Here is a 12082-nt window from a genome sequence, read left to right on the forward strand (position 1 = left end):
AATCTCTCAACTCTTTGCTTCCCAAAACCGAAATATTGAAAATTTGACATTTACAATTCGATTTTGTCTGTGATCTCGAATAAACGGAGAGCTAAGATTTTTAGGATGGAGATTGTAGTTGGCAAATGACGTCAACTCCTTCCACTTGTCGTTTAATTATCTTCTTCCTTTTTTTTGTTTCACACTCGATTGCAACAAGGATTGTTGCTGCTATGGATGGCGTCCTGCAGTTGCAGTGCCTTGAAACATGAATAATGTTGAAATTTAATTATACATAATTCAAACACAATTCCAACGGTAAATCTGCAGAGTGCACGACTGAATGAGCCAACCGAAACAAGGGCAGATGGGCAGGGAGCAGTCTCCCCCTGGGCTCCAACCATTCGTCCCTTCACCGCATTCCCTTTACCATCTCTGGCCCATACTTTTTGCGCATTTTCTCACACGGTCTAATTAGTTAAGCGAAGCATGGGCGGTGATGCGGTAAGAGAGGGAGGGCGGGGTGGGGGGGTTCTGGTTGCGTCTTTTGTTAGAATGCAGAACGTATTTTGTGGAGAAAGATGGAGCAGGGAAAAATGATGGAAAAAAACAAGACTCAAGGAGAAAGAGAGAGAGAGAGAAAGTGAGAAAGGGTGGGGGGAGTGGCAGAGTGGAGTGGGGAGAGGGAGGACCAGTGAAATTGTTATGCGATTTTCTTTTTATTTGCACAATAATCACAATAACAACAACAACAAGAAAAACAAAAACAAAGGCATGAAAAACCGCCAACGGCAGAGTGGCAGCCACTCGATTCCTCGCTTTTCGAGTGGTAGAAGATTCAGGGGCTAAAAGCACGGGCAGGGGGCGGGGAGGGATGTCGGGTGGTTAGCTGGTTGGTTTATAATGGTCCTGCATCTGCAGCTCGATGGATGCTGCCTACCAGCAATATGCAACTATATTTCAAAAACTATGGCCCTGAATGTGCCAGGCCTGTCTACCTTTCCCTCACTGTCTCTCTCTGCCTCTCTCTTTCTTGCTCTCTCTCTCTCTCTCTCTCTCTCTCTATCGCTTTCTGTTTTCGTCTCTTTTCATCTATCTGTATCTTTTCGCGGTGCTCTTGGCTATCTGCTCGACGTATCTGTGCAACGGTAATTAAATTGCTGCCTGCTGCTTTTGTTGTAGCTTCCTCACCAGAGTTTCTGTCGGCTGTTGCCTGCATTCTGGCTTTTGGCTTGTTGCCCATGCCTCTGTATCTATGTATGTACATATGTATGAATGAAGTGCAACGCGCGCTGCCTAAAAGTAGGCAATACACTTTTTTCATTCAAACTCACACGCACAGACACACACCCATCAGGAATCTGTCTCCGCAAACGCAGTTTTAGCAAATTTAACATTTTCTTTTGCCAGTTCACATAAACATTAGTGAAAAATTTAATTAGCATTATTAAATAGTGCCAGAAATTTGGTATTTATTATAAATTTTTGATGTTGAATTTTCATAAACTGAAAGTTCGAGCTATACTCTTCCTATCCTTTAGTTATCGATGGGTTACTCAGATCTCAAGAACTCACATGTTCTGATTTCTATTCGCTCTTCTTCGCACACACAAACTCTTAGCAAATATTATAATATTTAATATATCATTTTATATATATATTCAAAATGCAAATAGAATGGCAATGAAAATAAGTAAACGCACATGAAGACCACATATTTAAGAGCCTTCCAAAAGTAATAGTTACATACATGTGTATATATGGGGAGCAATAACAACTTCATGGCCAATATTCAAGATATTTCTCATTCACTTTAGTATTTATTTATTAAGCCCTTTTGGTTATACGATGTGTGTGTGTGTGTGTGTGTGTGTGCAAAATTGCACACAGGCAACTGGAAGCAAAATGCTTCATTGTAGCCTAAAATTAATGCCAGCAATTAAAATGCTTAACACTCGTTTACCTTACAACCCTATCAAGTTGGCAAGCATTCTATAACGTGTTGCAGATAGCTGGCGGCCATTGTCTATAGTTAGTTCCATCTCTCGCTGCCTCACCACCAATTGCATCTACATCTCAATGATTGAACACATTTTAGGGCAAACAATCATCTTGGTGCTGAATAGAAGGACTTTGGTAGAAGGCACTTTGCTGTACAGTGGATGAAATTTGAGAGGACAATGCTTAAGCTTTTGCTAAATAGTTATACTAAGTTACTACTGTGCGTGCATACACATACACACACACACACACACGCAGACATCTACATAGAATTAATGCTGATAATTATCATGCTGATGATGCATTGCAAAATATGCACAAATCCTGTCAGCTTAGGCAATTGAACAGAATAGTCTCTTTGCCACTGCCCAGCCAACTCCCTGAACTCTGGATGGGGTGGGAATTAAAACTTAGGTTGAAACAGTTGGGAACGCTTGCAAATTTCTTAGTCCCTCAAAGGCCAAAAACCATTGATCAACCAACCAGCCGACAGATTGACAGAGCAGTCCCATCAGCCAACCACCAACTGACTGAGGCAGCCGCAATAAGATGGCAACAATAATTTCCAATGTCCATTGTTAATCAGAAGTGCAGGCATTACTGCAGTTGGAACTTGTTGAGCAAGCAGGAAAATGCGTCATTACCAATTTGTATTTATATCCCTATGAAGAACGTATGTACATCTAAATTTACTCACTAAATACTTATAAAATATATTTGTATTAGGCCTTTTGTTGAGGTAAATAATTGTATATTCTTGACGAGCTTCTGTAGGCAAAATCTGGATGGAATAAACTTCCCTACTTAAATCTTTGTTTGATTTCTTTTATCTCTCTGAAATAGCTATTCCCATTAACAAGATCTTCTACAAGGGAAGTAGATTCGTAGGTACTAGAAGAAGATGAGTAACTTGTCGATATACATTGGTTTCCAATTATTCCTCAATTGCAAACACACACGGGCGCAGGCACATGCACAGGTGAGATAAGTATGTATGTGTGTGTGTGTGTGTTCAGCTGTTGCTGCTTATCATCTTTAATTCGCAATTCGTTTTTCGCAAAATCCTGAATTTCTTGAAGCGCAAAGCTGCTGCTGCAGTCATCAAAATTAAAATGCAATTATACATTACCATTTTCGCATTAATTTAAATACCAAAGGTAGACACCCTCTCTTTCTCTCTCTCTCTCTCTCTCTCTCTCTCTGTTTCTCTCTCTCTCCCTCTCAGTCTCTGTGTATGTTCCATTATCCATAATTTATTATATATTTTGGTATGCGAATTAAATGTGCAACTGGACCAAATGAGTGTAAGCAAAATTTATCACGCATACGACCTGTTGGCCAAGTCACCAAAAATTTTTGAATACTGATGCATTTTTGGTTAATGGTTCTTGTTTTTTGTTACTGTTCTTTCCTTCCTTTGGCACAGATTAAGACGGCAGGCAAAGTAAATTTGTTGTTGTTGTTGTTCTTGCCGTCGCTTTAGGATGAACTTTTGCCTTTTTGCTTCTTAGACTCCATCACCGCCCCCCTCCCATGTGCTAGACCATCTACTGCCCTTCCCCCTTCCCACTCCTACTCACACTCTTGCATCCGCACCTCTTTCTCTTTGGCTCCGCCTCTATTTTTCATTTCTGTTTGTTGTTGCTGTTGCTTCTGCTGCTTTTTGGGCCTGCTTTTGTTGGTGCAGTGAAGAAAAGCTTTTTGCAGGCAAGAGAGGAACTTGGTCGTTGGTCGTCGGTCGTGTTGCCGCCCTTTTGTGTGCACCAACTTGACAAACTAAAAATGAAAAAAAGTTTCCTATAGCTCTACGGCTCGACTCCGTGTGGCAAGCGGCGCCTTTTTCAATATCCTTTCTGCTAGGTTTTTCTTCTTTCCAATTTTTTTTTTTTTTTTTCTTTTTTTTTTTGCATTCGTTGGTCTATTTTTTATATATTTTTTACCACAAGCAAAGTGTAAGGATGAGCGAGTGTGTGTGTGTGTGCATGAGAAAAGGTAGAAGAAGCCATGGCGACGGCTCGACGTATTGATTTTGCTCTAACCGTTCCATGTACTCAGCCACCCACTCACTCACCCACCCACCCTCTGCCCAACTCACTTCTGCGTCTTTCTTTGGCTTTACCATGTTCGTGTCCTTACGAGTTTGAGGGAATTTTGAAGTTATGCCCAAGTCAAGGTAAACCCAAAAGGCACTGGTAAAATTTTAAGCTGAAAATAGGTGCAAGTTAGAAAGAGAAAGAAAGAGAAGAGGTGGGAAGACTGGAAGGTGTGGATATGTTGGCAATTGTAAGAGCTATATTCTGGCAGATGACCTTTTCTTTTGTTGGTTTAATTGAACTCAATTTAATTTTTGAATTTCTTTTCATCGCTTAATTTCAATTCATTTTTCGACTCGGGGAAATCTTTTAAAGTTCTTCACATCTATGCAAAAATCAAACATGATTCCATACAATAGAAATTCAATGAAGTTAAATAACGATTAATAGCTTCATACTGTTTTGGTTCGTGATATGGTTATCTGTCACACTCAGTCTCAACTGAATTATTCAGTGCATCTATCTAACCATCAAGATCTTCTCCACACGCCCGATCCGGTTTTACTTCAACTCATTTGGATTTCACTTTGATCTTAATCAGGTTTTCTTTTCGCTCAACTCATTTGTAATGATCTCTTTCGCCATTGATCAGCGGCTTTGACCCCAACATTAAGAGGTCAATCCGACTGATAGCAACCGGAGACAATCTATAATTATATTCAGAGTTCTCTCTTTCACGTTGTGTGTGTAAATTGGTTCTTCTTGTGTGTTTTTTTTTTTTTTTGCTCTTTGGTTTAGCCATTTTGCGCGTAATTTGGTTAACTTCTTTGACTGCCATGAACTTGCCCCAGACATCCTTGAACTTGCCAACACACACACACACACACAATCGCCAGGATATCATGTTCGAATATTTTGTCTGCATTTTATTTATATAAATTGTTCGCCAGGCGAGCCAATGACTTGGCGTCTGCCGACTGCCTTCCAAAACCAAACCCAAGCCCCAACCTTACCGCATCTCAACTGATTTCATTTGGCCAAAAGAAGAAGGGTTATCCTAAAAGGCAAACGAAAAAGGCGAAAGCCGAAAGGCGAAAAAGGATTTTTTGCTTTGCTGTGCCGCCATTTTGTTTTACGTGAGAGCAGAAGAGATGGCCGCGCATAAGTTTCAGGGTCACCGACATTCCGGCGCCTCAATCAGCCATAAAATATTCTCACAATAAGAGGGAAACCCTCATCGACGCAAAAATACCTAAGACCACGAGCCCTTAGACCAAAAAGGCAGCAACTTGGGAGTCCTTTATGTATAAAAATTTTGTCTTATCAAAAGTCCCAATATACCCCAAGTCAGCCATGTTTTGTTTTGGATAGGGTATACAGCAAAAGGTGAAATTCAAGAAAAAATTTTAAATCGTTTAAGAATTTAACTGCAAACCCAAAGAAACGGAAGATAATCATAAAAAAAAAAAATTTATTCAAGTTTCAAATAAAATTCATTTTCGGAACCCCAAATTTGTTACACTTTCTTCACATCAATTCCAAAAAAAAAAAAAGAGAAGAAATAAGTAAATTTAAAAATTATACACAATTATTTTATGTGTAATCAAAAACCTTTTCACGAAATTCCACAAAAAAAAAAAAAAAAAAAAAAAACTCGAAACATTGTTTTTTGTTTTCATATATGTAAGTCTACAAAGACTCCTTCACTTCATTTGATTCCGTTGAAATCGTCTCCATAAGCGCTGGAGACGGGACTCGGATCGGGACTGAGGTCTCATGGATTGCTCATTGGCCATATGATAGCCTTCGATTGGATTTTGACGTTGCGTTTGTTTAACTTCAACTTCTGGTTCATTCCCGTTGCTTGTCTCAACTGGTCTTCGCTTTTTCTGTTGCTTCTTCGATTTCGGAGATTTTTGGTGCTTATGATGACGTCGATGAGTCGGTTGCGAGTTCTTGTTTTTATTTTTTGCCGATGGCTTCGATTGTTGGCGCTTGTTGGCTCCACGTTGGGGCGTTGGACGAGTTCTCTTCTTGGGCATATCCAAAAGGTCTGCAACATTTTGCTGCTCTTCAAGTTCAATTTCCTGCTGATTCATGGTTGTTGTAGGCGTAGTCAATTCATCACTATCATCATCATCATCATCATCATCATCATTAACATCGCGATCATCGTGTTCATCATAGATTAATTGTATCGGCTGTTGCCTTTGGTGTGGTCGATGCTGCTGTTGGTGTTGGCCTGGTTCATTAGAACGTGCCGATGAATTCGTGGTAGTTGTTGTCGTTGTTGTAGTTGTCGGTGATGATGATGTATATGGGTCCGATATCACAAAAACATTCTCAGTGGGCGGCGGTTGTTGGAACATGCCACGTAAGAGCATAAACTTCTTAAGCAAATCTCGTCCAGTACCAACAACTTCATCATTACCAGCGGCGCTGCGTCCCATGCTCCGAGCTTCTACATATTGTAATTTTGGCAATCGATAGGCTGATACAAACACAGAGACAAAATTTATCAGTTTTGTTTTTAAAACTTTAAATCCAACATTTCTAAAGATTCCTTCTTCTTGCCGATAACACTAAACTGAATCTGAAGTTCCCAATGACATGGCTATGGAAATCAACTACTTTCTAATGCAAAATTATATAGAATTGTAAATAACGTAAAGAAAATGTAAAAAATAAAACCAAAGATCCTAAACAAGAACCCTCCAAAACTGATTCAAATGTTTTTGAAACTTGTTCGAAATCAATAGGATCAATCTCTCACGTTTTTGAGTGCTCAACTCTTTTATTATATGTATATCAGCACTTACCCAAGCGTCTGGCTTGTATGGTCTCAATAAGAACCAACGACAAAAGTGTGCTTAAGAATATTCCTTTGACAAGTAGCTTCATTTTGTTGGGCTTGAAATCTAACTAATGGAAATGTCTCTCTTTTGGCACGCTCAGCCCTTTTATAGGTGCCATTCTGCTTCTCCATTATTATGAACTCTTAGTTTATGCAATTAAAAAAATAGAAAACTCTACCCATTTCACCATAAGAATCAGAAGAAGAAAACAAAAAAAATTGTGACAGGCTTGCGTGCTGTGAAAAGAATTCTGTGACATGTTATCATTAGATGATGATGAGGATGAAGACGAGTCCGGACAAAGACGAACAAGTTGAAAGTCGGTAAATCATAAATATAAACGCAGCACATACACGCAACATCAACATCATTCCGGGAATGGACAAGTGAAAGTTCTATCATTTTGTCCAAAGTGTGTGTGTGTGAGTGTGTATGGATGTAAGTGTGTATGGTGTAGGCATAGTAAATCAAATCTAATAAACTCCACAATAAACATGCTCCTACATAAATCTTCAAGAAATGTATGTATCTATGAGATATGCATAAACCGACATAGATATAAAAATACATACATATACATATGATAAACATATATGTATCTGTGTATATATACTTATATATATATTCTTGTATAAATAAATAAACGAATTGTTTGGACTTAGTAAAAGAAAAGAAGCCACACCACAAAAAAAGGCAAATACCAAGGTCATAGGCGTAGGAGCTTTGCCCCTCTAAACCAATCCATGTATATATACTTTACTATGTAGAACCTGTCTTATATAACTCCGTTGCTTATACTTTACTCCTTGGGTCATTATAGACTGCTAGGGGAAGGATCTATACTATAAAACCTCTCTTATCGACAATAATCGAGGTGATCCATCCATCAGAAGTGGAAATCGAAATGCGCATTCCTCGAATTGAATTTCTAAGCGCTCAATAAAGTAATTAAAAGTTGTTTATATTTACATCATTTGATTAGAAAATAATCGTTTTGGACCCCCTCTGGCCATGTCCATGTCTAAGAGGAGAGTCGAGTTCTGTTCGTGTGTGCATGTGCTTTTGGGTGCGAAAAAAAAATGTATATAACTTTAACATAATTCACTTAAATCTTTTTGTTTTAATCTTGTAGAGTGTAACCAAGAGTACAAGAGAGGGATGAACAGAAAGAGAGAGAGAGAGAGGGTGCGATAAAAAGACAGAGAAAGACAATTCATTCATGGCCAGCTTCGAGCAGCTTTCAGAAATGTGTTTCTGTAATCAAGCAAAGTGTTGTGTCAATAGAAGAAACAGCTCTCGCTGTCTCTTTCCAGTTATCCTTTATGATGATGATGATGATGAGGATGATGATGATTCCATTTGCTGTGGCCATTTCATTTATTATGCTTACATTCTCACCTAAACTTGTGTCATTGGTCGATTCGTTCGATTTTTGATTTTGCAAAAACTTATTAAAGACATCACAAATTATGCATACATCATTTATTTTTCCTTTGTACTTAATATTTGCAAATAATTCACCATGAATTCCAAAAGCCAGAGGGACCTCAAGAAAGAGAGACAGAGAGAGACATAAAGCCAAATGTCTAAAGGCAACCTTTTGTCGATTTTGCCTAAGCTTTCGATTAGCTGGAAATAATGTTGCAAATAATTAAGATATTTCTTAAAGTGATTGTGAAGTGTGCTTGAAGTGCTTATCATTTATTTATGACAGTGGGCCAAGCGATTGAAATAAATTTGCTGAATTTATAAATTCATTAAGTCCACAGAATTTTGAATGGCATTCCCTTTTATCTTTGATAAACGATAAACGACATATGTATGTATACATACATACATCAGTATAAACGAACATACATACATATGTACATACATACTTATATTTCAGTCAGAGAACATTAATGAATGAATTCTTTATTAAATCATTTGTATCTAAATTATTATGTCGATTTATAAGCCCAAGCAACTTTTGTATAAACATTTATTTGTGTTTCCATCGTGTGTTTTTAATGTAATGATCAAAGGATTAGTTTATAACAGAAATCTGTATCAAATAGTATTTTGTCTATTGGGTTTTTTGATGATTTCATTTGTGTATTTGAATTCAGGACCATTCCAAGATGTGTTGAGACTGAACATTTCAGGAGGACTCATGAAAATTGTGCAAAGATTTACTAATCCTTTCCTGATAGTATTTGTATATATATAAAGATGAGTTGTCTGAGTGACCCAGTCATTTGGGCAACTGAACAACGAAGACCCGGGTTCGAATCCCAGGCTAGTGTATGGGATGTAGTTTTCATCTAAGCCGAAGTTTTCATCTATATCCTATACTTATAATAATAATAACAATAATGATTCTTAATCAATGTATTAGGATGATTTTGATTATGATTTCATGTCTGGCATTATCCAAATGTATGACTCTTTCAAACTGTTTGAGCCTTTTAAATATCCCTCTGAAATGTTCATTTGCAAATGCTTTCCATTATGTATTTGGTGTGCTATATCAATATATCTACATCATGCATATATGTACATACATATATGTATAAGTATAAGTGTATATACGTGTGTATATGTATATTGTTGTTGGTTTGTTTGTTGTTGTTGGTATTGCATAAGTTTTTGTTATTTTAGTTATTGTTGTTGTTACTTTTGCTGTTTGTCTAAAATTCAATTATAGAATTTTCTATTAACTTAAAAGCTTCTTATATTTTTTTAATTTGTTATTGTGGTTGAGTTGAGGTTTGGTTTTTGGTTTTGCGTTTACTTGTCCTTGTTGCTGTTGTTGTTGTTGCTGTTGTCATAGGGCGTCAATTATTATTATTGAGGCAAGTGTGTATGTATGTATGTATGTATGTATGTATGTAGTGTAAGGAGATGGCATATGGCATAAGAATGTCGCCATCAATTAGATACTTATATGTCAAACTCACACCCACAGTAAACATGGATGTGTATGTGTGTGTATGTATGTATGTATATATGTTTGTGTGGTTTTTACTACTTCTGCCACCGCTCTCGTTCTCGCTATCCACACTTTTCGGTCCTCCTTGTACTGTTACTTCTGTTGGTTGTCATGGCTTCTCCTTTAGTCAGATAGTTATTTTCCAGCTCCATCACCAACACCAGCACCAAGAACGCCATCTCCACCACCCGCCCCCGCACCAACCTGCCGTCTATCTATCTTATATACCACTCGACCGATTCCAATTCCATTTTCTCTGCTCCACAAACATTTGCCAGATAATTTGACAGTCGTCTGGCAATTGAATGCATTTCATATGTCCCACAAATCAGCTCCTCATGCGTCTGGTTCGGCTTTGACTCCTTTCTGCCATCTCTCCCTCTCTCTCTCCCTCTCATTTTCTCTGAGCCACTTGAGTTATGTGCCAAATTGCTTCTTCGTCTGATTGAATTGTTTTTAGAGAAAATTAAAATCGATCTACATTAACATTTTCCCTACCTCGCACACACACTTACACACACACACATCCACGAGCTTGGTCGTGAGTTAATTCTTTGCTAAAAAAAATATGTAAAATGTTTATGGCTAATAAGCTTTTCAGGAACTCTCCTTTAACTCTGGATTCTGCTTCTGGCTCAGCGTCTGGCTCTGGCGATGTGCGCAAATTGAAAAGTTCCTTAGCAATGAACAACAACAACAACAACAACAAGAATGCAAAGAAAATTATGGCAAAAGAAAAAAAAAACCCGCAACGACAATACAAGAGGGACAGAGAGCGGGAAAAAGAGAGAGCGGAAAATGAAAAAAAGGATAAACTTTTCAAGTTAATATTATTGAGCGTCGAGTTCTGTTGGGAAAGTTTTTGCATTTCATGTCACTTTTTTCGCACACAAATTTTTCTCACGTTTTCTTGATACTCATCTCCCTCGTTTGCTTTTTCCCATCTAAAAGAGTTTTCCTCTGAAAATTAAGTTCGTTTTGCTTTCATTCCTTGAATTTTTTGGTCAGAAATGTCTATGTGTGTGTGCGTGTGTTAGTTGAAGTGTATGTAATAAGTGTTTTTGATTAGTTGAAGATAGTTACTAGATGCTAATTAAGTTGTCATTTGCTTTGAGGTTTAATTTCTTTTCTTTCAAGTTGTCCGACTGATTATGAAATTAAATTGGTGTAAAAAATTTATAAATAAATTCAAACAATCAGAAATTAAGGTTTAATTGATGTTGCAGCAAATAGAATGTGGGACTTTAACCTTAAGTTGATTAGGCTGATGATAAAAACATATATTAGAGCTTTTCCACAAATTAGACACTTTAATTTTCAAAAATTTTGATCATCAAACATGATGTCTTACGTAAACAAATATCTAATCCCCTCCTGAAACATTAAGTCTTGAAACTGTGCTAATTTTAGGAAGAAATATGAAAGAAGCTACTCAATTCATCAATATAGTGGTCCGATCCGATTTTCATACTTGATCTCAACTCGATAGCTCTTAAGATGGCTGACAGACGGACATGGCTATACCGACTCAGCTTCTCATGCTGATATATACTTTAAGGGGTCGGAAACTTCTCCTTCTGTGTGTTACAGTTTGACTATAACTATTAATTAACCAGGATCAATCAACTAGGACGACATTATAAGACTAAAAGATATCATTCCATTTAGGCAGTAACCAGTTTCCAACCCAATGGCCAATTAATTGTGTAATTAGAAAACTTGTTAATTGTCTAGCTAAAACTTTAATTTCCATGTTCCGAATTTGTATAGTAATTGTTGATGGTTTGTTTTATAAGATAATTCATTATTTGAATTAAATCTTTAAGCGCTAAGGCACTTTGTGTAATTTCGCAATGTCTTGGGGGAAAACAACTTTGGTTTCCATCTGCCAAATGCTTTTGATTTGTCTTTACATCTTCAGTTAGTTGGATTAATGAAGAAGATTCTCTGAGAGTCAAACTCAAATATGTTTCAAGTTAGCAAGAAGCTAATATAAAATATCTATTTAAAGTCAAAATTGAAATCTGGATAACTTTCAAGGTAGGTAATTAACAAACGCCTAAACTGCGAATAGAATGCAAAAGAACGAGCAGAGAACGTAAAGGCGAAAAATAAAAAAGAAATATGTATGTATATAAGATTAATGCTTTTAATCGCGATGAAAGCGCGTTAGCTGCTCTCGTTCCAGTTAGTTTTTCTATGAACCGATAAGCTGATAAAGGGGGATTAATTGTGGCTCATTA

General features: G+C 37.3%; 1 protein-coding gene across 1 annotated transcript; it reads right to left on the reverse strand.

Moving 5' to 3' along the window:
- Positions 1-5716: 5716 nt before the first annotated feature.
- On the reverse strand, positions 5717-6463 carry LOC137583643 (histone-lysine N-methyltransferase, H3 lysine-79 specific). Its single transcript, XM_068298733.1, has one exon. The coding sequence runs from the start codon at positions 6461-6463 to the stop codon at positions 5717-5719; it is 747 nt and encodes a 248-aa protein (XP_068154834.1).
- Between the last annotated feature and the right edge of the window lie 5619 nt (positions 6464-12082).

Source organism: Drosophila tropicalis, unplaced genomic scaffold, assembly GCF_018151085.1.
Source record: "Drosophila tropicalis isolate 14030-0801.00 unplaced genomic scaffold, ASM1815108v1 contig_867, whole genome shotgun sequence".
Taxonomy (NCBI): domain Eukaryota; kingdom Metazoa; phylum Arthropoda; class Insecta; order Diptera; family Drosophilidae; genus Drosophila; species Drosophila tropicalis.